The 17863-nt window shown below is 46.9% G+C and overlaps 1 protein-coding gene across 3 annotated transcripts in view; it reads right to left on the bottom strand.

Moving 5' to 3' along the window:
* Positions 1–2449: 2449 nt before the first annotated feature.
* Positions 2450–17863, bottom strand: part of SOCS7 (suppressor of cytokine signaling 7) — a 57632-nt gene continuing 42218 nt past the window's right edge. For all 3 annotated transcript variants that reach the window (XM_017878985.1, XM_017878986.1, XM_017878987.1), the window contains 3 exons: positions 12613–12748; positions 12058–12208; positions 2450–8538 (listed from right to left, as the gene is read on the bottom strand). In XM_017878985.1, coding sequence (XP_017734474.1) covers positions 12088–12208; positions 12613–12748 — 257 coding nt within the window. In that variant the 3' untranslated portion in view covers positions 2450–8538; positions 12058–12087. The remainder of the gene's footprint in view (positions 8539–12057; positions 12209–12612; positions 12749–17863) is intronic.

The following is a 17863-nucleotide window of genomic DNA, read 5'->3' as shown; positions in this document are numbered from 1 at the left end:
AAAAAAAAAAAAAAAAAAAAGGAAATACCTTCATAAGGCTACAGCTTCCATAAATAGTGATTCCTCTGATGGATAGGCAATGCAAATTGAAAACCGTTTTTTGGAAAGGACTCACCATTTTAGATGCCATTAAGTATATTCATGTCAGGCGTGGTGGCTCACACCTGTAATCCCAGCATTTTGGGAGGCTGAGGCCAGTGGATCACCTGAGGTCAGGAGTTCAAGACCAGCCTGGCCAACATGGTGAAATCCTGTCTGTACTAAAAATACAAAAATCAGCCAGGCATGGTGGTGCACACCTGTAATCCCAGCTACTCAGGAGGCTGAGGCAGGAGAGTCGCTTGAACCCAGGGGGTGGAGGTTGCAGTGAGCCGAGATCGCGCCATTGCACTCCAGCCTGGGTGACAGAGCGAGACTCCATTTCCAACAACAAAAAAAAAAGATCATGCATAATTCATGGGAAGAGGTCACAGTATCAACATGGAGTTTGAAAGAAGTTAATTCCAACCCACATGGATTACTATGAGGGGTTCAAGACTTCAGTGGAGGAAGTAACTGCAGATGTGGTGGTAACAGCATAACTAGAATTAGAGGTGAAGCCTTGAAGATGTGACCGAATTGCTACAATTTTATCATAAAACTTAAAACATATGGGAGTTGCTTTTTTTAAGGGACGAGACTGGGTCTTGCTATGCTGCCCAGGCTGGCCTTAAACTCCTAGGCCCAAGGGATCCTCCTGCCTTGGCCTCCTGAGTAGCTGGGGCTACAGGTATGTACCATCACATCTGTCTGGAGTTACTGCTTATGGATGAGCAAAGAAAGTAGTCTCAAGATAGAATCTACTCCTGGTGAAGATGCTGTGAACTTTGTTGAAATGACAACAAAGAAGTAGTAGCAGCAGGATTTGAGAGGGCTGACTCCAATTTCGAAAGGAGTTCTACTGTGTGGAAATGCTATCAAACAGCATCACATGCTACAGAGAAATCTTTTTTGAAAATAAGAGTCAAATTAATGCAGCAAACCTTATTGGTGTCTTAAGAAATTGCCACAATAGGCTGGGTGTGGTGGCTCACGCCTGTAATCCCAGCACTTTGGGAGGCCAAGGCGGGCAGATCACGAGGTCAGGAGATCGAGACCATGCTGGCTAACACAGTGAAACTCCGTCTCTACTAAAAATACAAAGACTTAGCCGGGCGTGGTGGTGGGCACCTGTAGTCCCAGCTACTCGGGAGGCTGAGGCAGGAGAATGGTGTGAACCTGGGAGGCAGAGCTTGCAGTGAGCTGAGATTGCGCCACTGCACTCCAGTCTGGGAGACAGATCGAGACTCCATCTCACAAAAAAAAAAAAAGAAAAAGAAATTGCCACAGCCACCCCAGCCTTCAGCAACTGCCACTCTAATCCACCAGCAGCCATCAACATCGTGGTAAGACGCTTCACAAGTGAAAAGATTACAATTTGCTGAAGGCCCAGATGATCGTTAGTGTTGTTCAGCAATGAAGTATTTTTAAATTATGTACATTATTTTTTAAGATTACACACAACAGCGTAAACATAACTTTTTTTTTTTTTTTGAGACGGAGTCTTGCTCTGTCGCCTAGGCTGGAGCGCCGTGATCTTGGCTCACTGCAAGCTCCACCTCCCGGGTTCACGCCATTCTCCTGCCTCAGTCTCCCGAGTAGCTGGGACTACAGGGGCCCGCCACCACGCCTGGCTAATTTTTTGTGTTTTTAGTAGAGACGGGGTTTCACCGTGTTAGCCAGGATGGTCTCGATCTCCTGGCCTTGTGGTCCACCCGCCTCGGCCTCCCAAAGTGTTGGGATTACAGGCGTGAGCCACCGTGCGTGGCCTAATATGACTTTTATATGCACTGGGAAACCAAAAAATTTGTGCAACTTGCTTTATTGTGATGTTCACTTTATTGCAGTTGTCTGGAACGGAACCCACAGAATCCCCGGGATATGCCTATACACACGTTGTCAACCAGAGGAACAACCTGGTCCTTTTCTCTCCGAAAAGCACAGCTTAAGCAACAGTAGGCTAGAAAGGCAGCAGAAGGGCTATGGGTTAAACTTAGGAAAAACCTTGGTGCCAGCCACGGGGAATACTAGGAATGACTGCTATGGTAAAATATGAACTCTCCCTAGGTAGAGCCCCACGCTACTGCTCACCAAGACAAAAAGGCCACAGGCACTCAGCCGCAGAAAGCTCTCTGCAATGCTCCTGCACTTCCTAGGGAAGGAGAAGGTAGCTCTGAGCAGTGGCCATTAGCCTCAGGGATTTTTCAGCACCTCTAATTCTGACAAGCCTAGTGCTGCGTGCACTCTGCTTGGCTGACATCACAAAGATCACCCATTCCCCAGGGCTGGGTCATCAGATCCTACTGGGGCATATCAGGAGTCACATGAGATGGGAGAGGGAGTGAAAAACACCAACCCAAAGAACATGAAATAATTTCTAAACATTTTTATTTCAAATCTCTTTTCACCCCTCCCCAAAAAGACATGGGTAGGTACAGCAATCATAAAAAGGAGATACAAACACAAGAGTCAAATGTCTCTCGCACCGACACTTACAAAAAACTGGGAATTGTACATGGGGTTTCCAAACAGGACCTGCAGCAGCTACTAATGTCCCTTTATGAGAGTCAAACATGCCTATTAATACAGTATATACAGACACCCCATTCTGGAACTAATCTACAGGGACATCCCTAACCCCACCTCCTCTATCCCCAGAAAAATACCAAAACACACCCAAAGTGCATTTGTTTTGTTTATATCAAAACCTCTTTCCCTTTCCCCATCCCACCCTCAGACTCCCCACCCCATTTAAGATTGGCCTGCAAGTCTATTTTAACCATTTAGTATTTTTTTATAGTTTATGAAAATAAATTATACAGCAACTATTTTAATAAATTAAGCACAAAAGGAAGGGCAAAAGAGGAAAACTAAATGGGAAGACAAAAGCCAGGCCACACTTTGGCTTGGAGGTCAGAGGGGGGCTAACGGGGACAGAAGTGGTTGCAGGGGGTGGCTCCCTTTCTGGTGAAAAATTGGCAACCACCCCAAGCCAAGAATGACACCCCTCTTCATCGAGTTTCTTAAAAACAACCAAAAACGTATAGCAGTGGCTATGCCACAGGCAGCACCAGTTTGGGCATTCCAACAGCCAGCTACCCAAAGTGGCACCTGGACCCTACCTGTCCCTTGGACAAGATTCTGGGCCTAAGAGTAAGGGGCAGGTCCCTACCCAAGGGAGCACCAGAGATGGAGGAGTGAGACCAGGCTTCTGCTCCACCTGAGCTGGTTAGGGAGCTCAGGACAAAGCTCTGAGCAGGGCAGTGTGGTATGTGATGATCCCAGAGTCTGAGGAAGATTGTCCTAAGTTCCTCACACTCGATCTCCAGGAGGAACTACGATCGCAGTCCAGCTGCAACCAAACATGCCCGTCTTCCCACGTGGCCAGCAGCTTTCTGTCTGCCCCTCCAGGCCTCTTGGCATTGAGGAGGAGCGGGCAGGAGAGGCAAAGGGAGCGGTTCCAGGTCCCCTCTAAAGCCTCTAGAAATGAAATGGCTAGAAATGAAATGGAAGTGAAGCAGGTCATGAACTAAGCATGCAGGGCTGGCTTCCCGGGAGGTAGATGGGAGTGGGACAGGATAGCAGGTAGCAGGTGTGGAGAGGACAGGAAGGAAAACAGGAAGAAACTGAGCGACACCTACCAGGAAGGTCAAGAAGCAATGAAAAGGACAAAGACAGTATGAAATCTGTATGTAAAGAAAAGTCCTTTTCTGGCAGACTAGAGAATCAACATTTTCAGTACAACTCCTTACGCTACTTTCCTAACTGCAGTACCCGAGTCCCCAGTGCCTGTCTCTATGATCCAACCCCCATTTCACTGCTCCTAAGACTTTGCTCTCCATTTTCTCAAGGCCTCCGATTGTTTTGTGCTGAGCGAGGAGGCTCCAATGTGAAAGCAGGGTCTACCACAGGGACATGCAGACTTGACCTTTGTGGCCCAATCATTCTATAGCTATCATGGCGAAGGAGGGGGGCACACTTTTCTTCTTTTTTTTTTTTTTCTTTTTTTAATAAAAAAGGTTTTACTCCCCAGGAGCAAATAAATCATTTTGAACTACTGATAAACACTGCTGCAGTGAAAAGAAAGATGGCTACATGTATGCAATAGCACAAATTCAGTGGAAGAACAGCTGTGTTGATGATTAGAGATAAAAATCACTTCTCCATTCCCTCCTTTCCCACAAACCAAACCCAGGATTCCCATAGGGAAAATGTCCAACTCAATAGCTCCTCCCTTACATGACAGGGGGCGTGTCATTCTCTTAAAAGTGGAAACAAATGCCAGGTCTCCACCCAGTGGAGATGCTCTTAACATCCCAACTGGTAGCAAGACTTCTGCAAATGACACACACACACACACACACACACACACACACACACACACGCATACGCATACGCACACACACAGACTCAGACCTTCCAGCAGCCATAGAGCTTTATCCCAGTGTCTCGTCCACTAACTTTAGGGCTCCAAAGCTAAGGGAGAGAGGCAGCAGGGAAGGGAAAGCTCTAACTGAAGGGAAAAGCTCCTCCTCTCCCCACTTTCTGCAGGGAACAGAGGGCTTCAAGCATGCCATGCTTTCCTGGGGGCCCCAGGGTGAGGGCTGACAAGGCTGGATTCCAGGGCACTTCTGGTTCTACTCCCACCTCTCACCTCTAGGCCTGGGAACTAGAATTACCCCCACTCCCCAATTCTTCCTGGATGTCTGTTACAGTGGTGTCTGCAGCTATCTCCACACCATCCCCAACCTCAAGGGGAGCTTACATGATTAGCCCAAGTGAAATGCAGGGAAGCGGAAGGAGCAGGAGCCATGCGGGAGCTTCCCTTGGCCACACCTTTCTCCTCAGGGAGGTGGTGCCACCTCCACGGCTCAGGTTCCAGGATGTAACATTCACTTTACCTAGGTAAAGTGAAAGGTGACCAGGCCAAGGTCAGCACCAATGGTCCCAAAGAGCCAGCTGCCACCCCCTTATCTAGTGCCCACACCAAAACCCCCACCCGCCTACTCCTATGCTCTTAACATAGCACACAAATTTCAAGTAACAGCAAGTTGTAGCAGTAGTTGTCACTGGCTCACACTGGCTCTCCACCTGAGGAAGGTTACAGTAGATCAGTCATAAACAGGTGAGGGTTATACAGGCACTGAAGCCACTAGTCTCACCCACCCACAACTTAGAAATCAATCAATAGTGGGTCTCTAGATGTAAGCCTTTTCCAATTTGTGACTTGAAAATACAACCAGAAAAAAATTTTTTTTTTTGAGATGGAGTCTTGCTCTGTCGCCCAGGCTGGAGGGTAGTGGAGCGATCTCAGCTCACTGCAACCTCCGCCTCCTGGGTTCAAATGATTCTCGTCTCAGGCGCCGGAGTAGCTGGGACTACAAGTACAGGTCACCATGCCCAGCTTATTTTTGTATGTCAGTAGAGATGGGGTTTCACTATTTGGCCAAGCTGGTCTTGAACTCCCGACCTCGTGATCCGCCCACCTCCGCCTCCCAAAATGCTGGGATTACAGGCGTGAGCCACCGCGCCCGGACCTAGAAAGGAATACATTTAAATGAGCTCTACACAGCACTGGTGAAGGAAGGGTGGGCCTGGTCGGGGAGGTGAAGGGCAAGTGCTACCCCAGCTGCTGCACCTGTTCCTCTGCTCCATTTACTCTCTGACCAGGCTGCATCCCAGAGAGCTGGTCCAGCCCCATGCCTCCTCCTCATCTTCCTCTAACTGCTCTGTGCAAGGCCACCCATGCAGGCACCAAACACCCACACCTGTCTCCTCTTGCACTGCTGTTTTGCAGCCCACTCCACAGAGGAAGGACTAGGCTGCAGCCAGGGCTGGGACCAGTGCACCGACAGATCACAGACACAGTTCAACACGACCCTCCCCAGGAGGAGAAAGGTGGGTGGTGAGGTTGGGTCACACCTCCTCAGTTGGTTTGTTTTGTACCTGAGTGTATGAGTTCTCCAGAAGAAACCCCAGTAACATAAGGGGTGTGCAGGTTCTGCCTCCCTCACATGGCCTGAGCTGACCATAGTGAGGCCCTGGCAATGGGCAGAAGCCTTGCTGACTCCTTTGGGCTTTGGGCTCCACCTAACCAGCATAAACCCTCGGCACTCAGGTCTGCCTGGTGGCTGAGAAGTTTCCATCTAGACAACTGCACTGGAAAGGATTCTTTAACCATGTTGCTCTAACAGGGCTGTGTACTGTTCAGTACATGCCATGCAGATTTGTTTCCTTGCTTTTGTTCATGTGTTTCTCATCTCACTGTCTGTCCTGCCATTAACTACAACCCAAAACCTCAGAGGCACAGAACTTTCCCAGACCATCTGGTCTACCCTGATCTTATCTACTATAAATGTCTTTAGATGGTCCTTGATTTTCTGCTTGATGTGCAGCAGTCACCTAAAAGCTCCCTTAGGCCACAGATTACGTCTTTTACCTTTTTTGTTTTCTACAGTATCTAGCACAAAGCCAGGCATACACACACTAAAAAATAATCTTAAAATTATGAGTGGTTGAAAAGGAACAAAAAAAGAAAGCTCCCAGGCTGCATATCCGCCACCCAAGGATCTCAATGGATTCCAGACTTCAGGCTCTATATCAGGGTGGCACTTCCTGCAAGATGGCGAGTTATATCACTTGTACTCTCACATGAGGCAACACTCACATGCTAAGCCAATTTCTGTGATCATAATCTTGCTTAATTGGTAATAGTTGATAATACTACCATGGAAGCCTAGAAAAGAAGAGGTACCATATGACAAATCAGAGGTGGGCTGTGTTTATGGTACAAAGCTCATCTTGTGGGCCGCCCCTCCATGGTCAGGTAACGGTGCAAGTTTCCTCCCTGTTCAGCTACAAGGAGGAAGACTGGTTATTACATGCAGGACTAAGGAAGAAGGCAATGCTCCCAGATGAGGTGGTCCTATAAATTACCAAGACACTGGGGCCCCACCTAAACCATCAGGAAGCCACAAACCTGACATTAGTATCTTGTGAGATGAGGCAGCCATAAGCATGGAACACACGCAAAGGAGTCATGAAGACCCAACAGCTCCACTGTTACATCTCGATAGCAAACCTCTCCCCAGAGCAGCTCTACAAGAAAGCAAACTCACAGCGTCATATGAATTGGCCATGGCCAGCTGCAGAAACCATTAAAGACCATTGGAGTTTTTCTGCTCGCTCCTCCTGAGAGCCGGAAGACAGGCAGCTCTCAAATCGGCACCTGATAGACTTTCCAGTGAGTGGAGACCAGCAAGATCTGATCTGGAAATGTCTGGGTTGCTAGAATGAACACAGGAAGATATAGAAGCCCTTGCTACCTCCCATCTCAGAAGTGGGACAGCAGTAATAAACCTAAAAACATGAGATGCGATGCTCTCCTCTGACCTAAGGAAATCCTGTGAGGGCTGCGTTCTGAGAGCTTTCTCTAGGAAGAGCACAACTGTGGGAGCTTCATTTCTCACCTTCCTCCACATTCCCCCTCACAAGCTGACAGGCACATGGAAGTAACACTGACTCCTAAGTCATGAGTACAGTTTGCCATGAAGAACCTGGAAGCATGCTCCATTAAATTCAGCAGCCCATGACTGGCTCTGAACCGCCCAGGTGATGAGAAACACAATTGCCTTGACAGCTGGCAGAAGCAATAGGGATGCCGTTACCATGACCAGAGTGACACGTACAGTTATCTCAAGGGGGGAATGGGTTGAGAGCAGAGAAAGAATGGGTTAACTTCAGGTCATGGAACTTAAGGAATTAAGTAAATCACAACTAGTACAGCTTCCATGAGAGGTGTTTCTGAACTCAGATTCCTAAACCTTAAAAAAGGATGCAGGAGTCACTACTTCCCCCAGCCAAGGCCAATTGCCAGGTTTTGCCCAATATTCTTTTCGAGACCACCTACCCTCCTTTCTCTCCTGCTCCTACCACAGCTGCCCATGGCAACAAGAAGCAGACTCCCCCTCCCTCAGGAACTCTCAGTCCTTTGCAAACCTCAGGCCCTTCCTCCCATCTTCCAGGCCCACGGCATAGACTCTAACTCTGCCTTTGGCACCAGCTGAATGGCCGTCCCGTCGCCTCCTCCCACCCCTTCTTTGGACCTGCTCACCCTTCACACCACTTTCAATCCAACGGGCACAAACCCCAGCTGCCTTCAAGGTGAGTTTTCCATATCAAGTAATACAAATATCAAAAACAAAACTTCTGAAAAAGAAACAGTGTTGAGACTTCTTCCAGTTTTCCAAGGAGCCCCTCCAGTCCCAAGATGCCCAGGGGTGGGTATGAGGTGGAGCCCCACGCAGAGTACAGTCATGTGCTTCTTCCAAGCCCCAGGGCTGCGTGGGGAACCAAAGTCTCTGAACAGAGAATCCCAACCTTCCCGTTCCCTCACTTTTCCTCTTCTTTTCATGGTAGCTTAATTTGGTTCTTCAAAGCTGGAGCTTGGCAACCAAATGCCTAGGTAAAAAAGGAAAAAAAATTAAAACAGTTCAACAGAATAGAACCAAAATGGAGTGAAAGAACAGCCAGACACTGGAGGTGGAGCAACACACCTCAAAAGGAGAATGGAGCCTGGAGAGCTGAATGCTTCCACGAGGGCCACATGTGACTAGGGATGCAGCAGTGGCCTTTGTCAGGGGGACCTGAGCAGCCTATGACTTGGATGACAAAACAAGGTCCTGAAATAACTAATAAATATATCCTACCACATTGCATAAATTCTCTCTTTCCTTTTCCCTAACCCCTTCGTTTCCTACCTACTTTTTCCCTGAGGCTCAATTGCTCTAGGGACTGAAAAGGGAAGTGAGCCCCTGGAGTAATCCCTTTTGAACCTGCCTAGAAAGAACTCTATATTTCTTTTTTTGTTTTGTTTTGTTTGAGACGGAGTCTCGCTCTGTCACCCAGGCTGGAGTGCAATGGCATGATCTTGGCTCACTGCAATCTCCGCTTCCTGGGTTCAAGCGATTCTCCTGCCTCAGCCTCCCAAGTAGCTGGACAGGCATGTGCCACTGCGCCTGGCTAATTTTTGTATTTTTAGTAGAGACAGGACTTCACCATGTTGGCCAGGCTGGTCTCAAACTCCTGACCTTGTGATCTGCCCGCTTCAGCCTCCCAAACTGCTGGGATTACAGACGTGAGCCACCATGCCTGGTCAGAGAGCTCTGTATTTCTGCAGCTTCTGTCAACTGGACAGGGTTGACACAGAATCACAAAGGCCACTGTTGCGTCCACCTTCCGACTTGAGACAGGCACTGTTCTTGCCATTACTCTGTAGTCTGACTCCAAACCCCCTGGCATGAAATTCCACAGGTAACAGCACACATAGACCAAGTAGGCCATTCAGAACTCCCAAATTAAAATCAGTCTGAACAACCAGAAGTCATACAAATTTCATACCCTAAAGACCTTTCCCGACGTGGCACAGTGGCTCATGCCTGTAATCCCAGAACTTTGGGAGGCCAAGGTGGGTGGATCACTTGAGTGAGGTCAGGAGTTCAAGTCCCACCTGACGAACATGGAGAAACACCATCTCTACTAAAAATACAAAATTAGCTGGGTGTGGTGGTGCAGACCTATAATCCCAGCTACTTGGGAGGCTGAGGTGTGAGAATTGCTTGAACCCAGGAGATGGAGGTTGCAGTGAGCCAAGATCACACCATCACGCTCCACCCTGGGCAACAAGAGCAAAACCCCATCTCAAAAAAAAAAAAAAAAAAAGACCTTTCCCTTGGGAAGTGTTACATCCCCCCCTATCCAGGGCTCCTAGGGTCTACAGCAGGAGCAAGTTCAGCATTATGCTTATTCTTTGCCACAGGTATCCATCCTGATGTCACAGCAAAAAGGGATCCTGGGAGTTCAGTTCAAACCTTTGCCAATATATGACTGCCCCCAACACTCAAGACAAATGGCTACCCACTGGCCTGTTCCTGATCATGCCACGTCCCTCTCAGCTGAGGCAGGGCCTTTATACCTCTAGGTCCCCTTGCCCAGAATGTTCTGTTCCAAGGCACTCCCATGGCTGGCTCCTTGATATTCCGGTTTCAGCTGAAATGGCACCTCCTTGCAAGTCTCTCCCTGACTATCTAAACTAGAGGAGTACCCCACCACTAATCACTAAACTTTACCCAGTTTTATTTTCCTCACAACACTGTACAGTCACCTGAAATTAGCCCATTCATTTATGTTCGTGTTTGTTGCCTGTCTTTCCTTAGAAGGGAAGCTTAGTGAGAACACGGCCTTTGCTTTGCTCAGCACTCTATTCTCAATTCACACTGGGTCCCAAACAAATACAAATATACAGCTATCTGCTGAATGGAAGCTCTTGAGGAAAAGCATCCCAGTTTTGGACCTCTCTGTTAAAAAGGTTCTTCTAACGTTGGACTGAAATCTAGTTCCTTGTAACTACATTCATTTTGGTCCTTGTCCATGTCTCTTTTTGCTGTGATATGGGAGGGCCTTGGACCAGAGCATTCTGGGCAAGGGGACCTACAGGTATAAAGGCCCTGCCTCAGCTGGAAAGGGTGTGGCATGATCAGGAACAGGCCGGTGGGGAGCCACTTGTCTTGAGTGTTGGGAGCAGTCATGCACTGGCAAAGGTTTGAACTGAACTCTCAGGATCTCTTTTTGCTGTGACATCAGGATTGTTGCCTGTGGCAAAGAATAAGCGTAATGCTGAACTTCCTCCCCACTGGAACCACAGAGAGGAGGTTAATCACTCTCTTTCTCAGGAAAACCCATCAAATGCATCTTTCAGCTCTCCCTCCCTAAAACCTCCATGCTCCAGGTTAATCACATTTCTTTCTAGGCCATTTATTCCTATATGATGAAGTTTGAGCTCTCCAATGCTACAAGGCCCTTCTCTGAATGTGCTCCCTGTTTATGTGGGTTCTTCTACAGCACTGCACCCACAGACGTGGTCCTCTAACTGAATGGCCTAATTACTCTTCAAGGGTAGTCAGGTAGGTGGACTTCCCTAGTGCTCTCTCTACCTCTCAGCCTAATCTCAAGTGCAAAGCCATCATGCAGAGAAATCCACCTAGACACCAGACATTAGATGTTTAGTCACTTCCAAAGGCATACAATTTGCATACAATTGAAGAAATGATAAGACTGTACATCTACTCCAGGATTCACACCAGAAGAAAGCAGTCATTGCACACTGGCAGTCAATCTTGCTTGTCACCACCACCACCAAAGTCATGGCTCCCTGGCAACTGTGTTCCCTACTCAGGAACTTGGCCCCACAATGTTCACTTTAGTGCAATTTAAAAGACTAACTGGAATTCATCTGCACAAACCAGTATTGCAAGATATTTTATGGGAAAATAAATGAGTAGAACTGTGTAATGATGGGAGAAGAGCCTCGTAGATAAATGAACTCCTTAGTTAATTCACTTATTCTCTTCAATAATTTACTTTGTAATGGCCCAAATGGAACTCTAAATAGAAGAGTGGGCTGTTTTTCTTCATCCCCATATTCCAAGCTGTGGGACATGGTGGAGTCTCACTGAAGTGCATGCCTGTTGCAATTAAAGGCATGTTTGTGTTCTCTTTGATGAAGTTTCCTTTCCCTTTAGCTTCCTGCTTTATATGCCAATTGTGTGGTATCAGGGAGATCAGCCCAAGTCCCTATGAGAGGAGGCTGCACTCTTCTTTTTATTTTTTTCAATTACCCTCTCCTTGCCAGAGGCTGCACTCTTAGCTACACTTGGGTGTCCCCCTCCTTGCTCACATTCAGTGATTAGCTTGCACATTTCCTGGCAATCTGCTTTCATGTCTTTCATGTCTGTCTGCTTTTCTCCCAAATGGGGTGTATGCCCCTGGGGACTCCACAGTCAGATCTTGTCATTCTATGGGCAAATGCTTCGATCGGGGCTATCCATGTTGGGAGATGCAGGGAGGGGGCCCAAGGCTCAATGCATGGTGATGACTGCCCAGTAAGAAATGTGGCTGGGCAGTGAGGCGGAGAGCTCATACCCTTGGTGGTGACCAGCAGGGAGCCCCTCGCTACGTGGAGGGTTCCACCTCTTGCTTCTGTTTGGAAATGAGCTGCGCTTCCTTTAGAGACAGGTATACCTCTTCCTGAGGATCATAGTAGTAGAACTTTCGGATATAAGAGATCAGAGGTCTGTGAAAAACAGATGAGGGATATACACAAAAGGTTTTTATGCAAAATATAAAAGAAGTAACTCCTTTGTTCAACTCTTCTTCATTCCCTACATGGTAGAGACCTAACACAATTTCCATTTTCTCAGTTATTATAGTTCTGTCTTCCTTACCCTTACCACTTCTACTCTATTCTTCACAGAGACTGCAGAAGGGAGGCTGACACACACACCTTCCTCCCTCTGGCTGCAATATGACAGTTCTAAAGTTAGGTGCTAAGACATAGGAAATGTGAAAGAATGATGTCTGCAAATATTTTATGCCAGACTCTGCCTGTGAAGGTAGCTTGCAGGCCTCACTGGAATTTGTTACCTCCCCACAACCCCCTTACTCATTCCTGTCCCAACCCTAAGAACCCCATTGTACTTAGGCAGTGGGAGATCTGGGATGTGATCTATCCTGACGAGCTGTCGTATCCGGAATCTGCAAAGGTGCTGGAGGGATTTGACATTGCTGAATCGGGACACTGGATAGAGCAGCTGGACAGGAGTTGGTGGCAATCCTTCAAGAAAGAAAACAAAGGAAAATATTCAGAGGAAACAATGGAGCTAACTACCATTTCTTGTATGAAGAGAACCTAGAGAGAGGAAATGGGACTTCTTTATGGTTCATATATGTATTCTGTGCAAAAGCCCCTCCACAAAGGGCTGTTGATTTCCATTTCCAGAAGAACCACCACCACATTCACACTTAAGGAAGTCTATTCTCTGCCAAAGGCCTCCCTAGCATCACTTTTGTGTGTGTGAGTGGTTTTTTTTGTTTGTTTGTTTGTTTTGGAGACAGGGTCTCGTTCTGTCACCCAGGCTGGAGTGCAGTGGCCCAATCTCAGCTCACTGCAGCCTTGACCTCCCAGACTCAAGAAATCCTCCTGCCTCAGCCTCCTGAGTAGCTGGGACCACAGGTGCATGCCACTATACCCAGCTAATTTTTGTATTTTTAGTAGAGACGGGGTTTCCCTGTGTTGCCCAGGCTAGTCTCAAACTCCTGGGCTCAAGCAATCCACCTGCCTCGGCCTCCCAAAGTGCTAGGATTATAGGCGTGAGCCACTGTGCCTGGCTTCTAGCATCACTCATAACAGCTGAGAGTCCTGCTCCTTCGAGTAGTCCAGTGATGCCAAACTAGAGACACTGCTTGGACCGAAGTGGCCAGTCCCAGGCCTGAGGCTCTTGGGAAGGCCAAGAATCAAAAGGATCCCTGCTGGGAATGGGAGATACTTGTTGGACACATCTACCAGTATCCTGAAAGTGAGGACTCAGAAAAGCCGTTCAGAGGAGTCCCCACCAAATTCCAATTGGTTCAGCAGAGAGGCTGGTAAGTAGAATATAACAGCTGGGATCAAAGTTGACAAGCCTATTATTCCTGCTATTACTTCAAGCCAGGACAACCAGGTTTAGCCCCTCTTATACTCACCATCCACAACCCCCACTTCCCGCTTCTGAAATTTTAGGCCAGGAAACCAAAAAAAGATGATGCTTTTAAAAGAACAACAACCACAATAGCTTGGGCAAGCTGGGATTAGTACTACTCAGTGCAAACCTGCCTGCTGATTGATGCCAAATAGACTCAATGGGAGTACCACCTCCTTATGTATTAGCAGGCTATATCCCACCCCAAAAAGGGCCCCACGCCACAGCACAGAGACATCCAGAATGGCAGGAACACTGGGGTTCAAGGGAACAAAGAATATTTTGCTTTCAGTAAACAAAGGGGCTATGGAAGGTAAACAAGATTCTCTGAGAAATAATCTGAGTTGCAAAACCTGTCAAAGAATTCTCAGCCATTGTCATATCAAAAGACATTCTGTAGACAATTCTGTAAACACAACTGATTGGAAAATAAAATATCTACTATTATTGGGGTTTAAGTTCAAACAGTTTTTTTGTTTATTTGTTTGTTTAAGACGGCATCTTGCTCTTGCTGCCCAGGCTGGAGTGCAGTGGCGTGATTTCGGCTCATTGCAAGCTCCAACTCTTAGGTTCAAGCGATTCTCCTGCCTTAGCCTCCCGAGTAGCTGGGATTACAGGCGCCTGCCATCGTGCCCAGCTAATATTTGTATTTTTAGTAGAGACGGGGTTTCACCATGTTGACTAGGTTGGTCTCGAACTCCTGACCTTGGGTGATCCACCTGCTTCAGCCTCCCAAAGTGCTGGGATTACAGGTGTGAGCCACCGTGCCAGGCCCAGATGGTTTTAAAATTTTGTTTGAAGGCATGAAAACAAAACAAATGAAGGCTTGCACACTGCATCCCAAAGCTTTTTCATGATCACTGACAATAGACTTTCTGGGGAAAAAAAAAGAAATCAAAATATATTATTTTATTGTTACTGAACAAGTAAGCTCATCTTAAAAACATACACAGGCTAGGTGCAGTGGCACATGCCTATAATCCTAGTACTTTGGGAGACCAAGGAGGAAAGATCACTTGAGGCCAGGAACTCGAGGCTACAGTGAGCCAAGATTGCGCTACTGCACTCCAGCCTGGGTGACAGAGCATGACCCTGTCTCTAAAAAAAAAATAGTAATAATGATAAGTTATTTAGTCTTTAAAACTATACTTTGAGGCAAACACCACCATCCCCATTTCACATATAAAGAAACTGAGGCCCACTGAGCTTAGAGAACTTGCTGCGGCATGGAGCCAATAAAGTTGGCCTGCCTTGAACACTTGCCCTAAGGAAGAATTATCAGTGGCTCTACCATAGCCGAGGAACCTCTCAGCAGGGTTCTCCAGGAGGGTCTCTAGAGTGCCTACACCTCTGCCCATCTAACAAGGAGGTTGTCCAGGACACAGCACTCTGGTTCATGACCAGCCTCTCCTAGTCCTCTGCCTGGCACTCCCACCCCTTCAAAACTAAGTCTTGTATTTTGAAGCCCTACTGTTCTCCTGCAGCCACATGGTTGGTCCTCTCCATTAAAAGAAAAAAAGAACTCACACATGAATTTTTCCTTGAATATATTTAACTTAAGCGTTTTTTTTTTTTTTTTTTGAGACGGAGTCTCGCTCTGTCGCCCAGGCTGGGGTGCAGTGGCGCGATCTCAGCTCACTGCAAGCTCCGCCTCCCAGGTTCCCGCCATTCTCCTGCCTCAGCCTCCCGAGTAGCTGGGACTACAGGCGCCCGCCACCTCGCCTGGCTAGTTTTTTGTATTTTAGTAGAGACGGGGTTTCACCGTGTTAGGCAGGATGGTCTCGATCTCCTGACCTCGTGATCCACCCGTCTCGGCCTCCCAAAGTGCTGGGATTACAGGCTTGAGCCACCGCGCCCGGCCTCAAGCGGTTTTAAGAAATAATTTTGGGTTCAAATGCCTCTTTGAATTTGTCCTGTCCCTCACTGGTATTTATATATTCTTTAGTAAATTAAACTATGGCAAACAGAAAGCTTTGGGGGGTTGGCTGTAATACTGGTAAACTCAACACGATGTTTCAGAGATAAAAGTAATTTATATATCTAATAATTTATTCCCAGAGATAACACTGTGCTGAAAGAGATCAGGATAATATGCAACATACACAATTATCTGATTGTTTGCCTACTTAAATTTTAATGACCACATATACTTGCCTATTTAATCATATTACTTTTAGCCTTTAGGTTTACAAATAGCAATTTGAAACCTGTTAATTTTCTGATATTCTGTGGTGTTTATCTGACCATTTACTGTTTGCCCACAAGCGCAGCAAACGATTAAAACTCTCACATTTAGAGCATGCCAACAGAAGCAGTTAAAAATGGAAAGAATCCAGGATAAGACCCAACTGGGGTTAAAAAACTAAGGGTAAAGTCGAACATTAATCATCAGTAACCTTCTTCCAGTCCTCAGGGGCACAAACCTAGTCTGTAGCCATGTACTATTTTTCATTTGTCTCAACAAAGACCATGTTAGGGGTAAGAAATCTCTTCCAGGTGGCCGGGCGCGGTGGCTCAAGCCTGTAATCCCAGCACTTTGGGAGGCCAAGACGGGCGGATCATGAGGTCAGGAGATCGAGACCATCCTGGCTAATACGGTGAAACCTTGTCTCTACTTAAAATACAAAAAACTAGCCGGGCGACGAGGCGGGCGCCTGTAGTCCCAGCTACTTGGGAGGCTGAGACAGGAGAATGGCGTGAACCCGGGAGGCGGAGCTTGCAGTGAGCTGAGATCTGGCCACTGCACTCCAGCCTGGGTGGCAGAGCAAGACTCCGTCTCAAAAAAAAAAAGAAATCTCTTCCAGGTATAAACACCCAAACACCCATGTCTTTCTGCCACATCAAAGGTTTTTCTGTCCCCTGAAGACAGAATCAGATCAGGAATCACATCTGTTTCACATTCCAAGTCTCATTTTCTTAACAGTATAAGTAAAAAGAGAATAAACTAGGGAGTCTAGTTGACTTATATATAATCCTTCAAAAAGAAAAAAATAAGCACAAGGGCAATAGTAAAAGAAGGCCCAGTGCAGTGGCTCACGCCTGTAATCCCAGCACTTTGGGAGGCTGAGGTGGGAGGATTGCTTGAGCCCAGGAGTTCAAGATTGGCCTGGGCAACACAGGGAGACCTTACCTCTACAAAAATTAAAATTAAAAAAATAAGCCAGGCATGGTGGTGCACACCTGTGGTCCAGCTACTCAGGAGGCTGAAGTGGGAGGAAAGCTTGAGCCCAGGAGGCTGAGGCTGCAGTGAGCTATGATTGCATCACTACACTCCAGCCTGGGTTATGGAGTAAGACCCTGTCTACAAAAAAGATATTTAGCTAACAGTGAAGTACTGTTTTTTAATATCCCACTCCTTTCTTCAGCTTGAAACAGCTTAAGAAAAACTAAACAATAGTTTAGTTTAGTGGGAGCAGGGGTGAGAGGGCAGAAGATTCACTTTTCCTTATATTCCCTTGGGTACTATTTGATTTTTTTTTTTTTTTTTTTTTTTTTTTTTGAGACGGAGTCTCACTCTGTCGCCCTGGCTGGAGTGCAGTGGCTGGATCTCAGCTCACTGCAAGCTCCGCCTCCGGGTTCACGCCATTCTCCTGCCTCAGCCTCCCAAGTAGCTGGGACTACAGGCGCCCGCCACCTAGCCCAGCTAGTTTTTTTTTTGCATTTTTTAGTAGAGACGGGGTTTCACCGTGTTAGCCAGGATGGTCTCGATCTCCTGACCTCGTGATCCGCCCGTCTCGGCCTCCCAAAGTGCTGGGATTACAGGCTTGAGCCACCGCGCCTGGCCTTATTTTACCTTTTTATCACATACACGTTATTTCAAAATTTAAAAAGAAATACATATTAGAACTAAAAAATGAGTTATGCAAGGTTACAGGATATAAGATGAATATGCAAAAAGCAATTAAATTTCTATATTCTAGCTATAAAAAATCCAAAATCCAAAAATAATTAAAATTAAGAAAGCAATTTACAATAGGATCAAAAACAAATACTAAAAAATAAATTTAACAGAAGAAGTACAAAACTTTTATTATGGGCCGGGCGCGGTGGCTCAAGCCTGTAATCCCAGCACTTTGGGAGGCCGAGACGGGCAGATCACGAGGTCAGGAGATCGAGACCATCCTGGCTAACACGGTGAAACCCCGTCTCTACTAAAAAATACAAAAAAACTAGCCGGGCGAGGTGGCGGGCGCCTGTAGTCCCAGCTACTC

The sequence above is a fragment of the Rhinopithecus bieti genome, unplaced genomic scaffold (genome assembly GCF_001698545.2).
Source record: "Rhinopithecus bieti isolate Rb0 unplaced genomic scaffold, ASM169854v2 scaffold_10685, whole genome shotgun sequence".
NCBI classification, from domain to species: Eukaryota; Metazoa; Chordata; class Mammalia; order Primates; family Cercopithecidae; genus Rhinopithecus; species Rhinopithecus bieti.
Note: the sequence above shows the minus strand (reverse complement) of the source record. Positions and strands in the feature narration are given on the sequence as shown.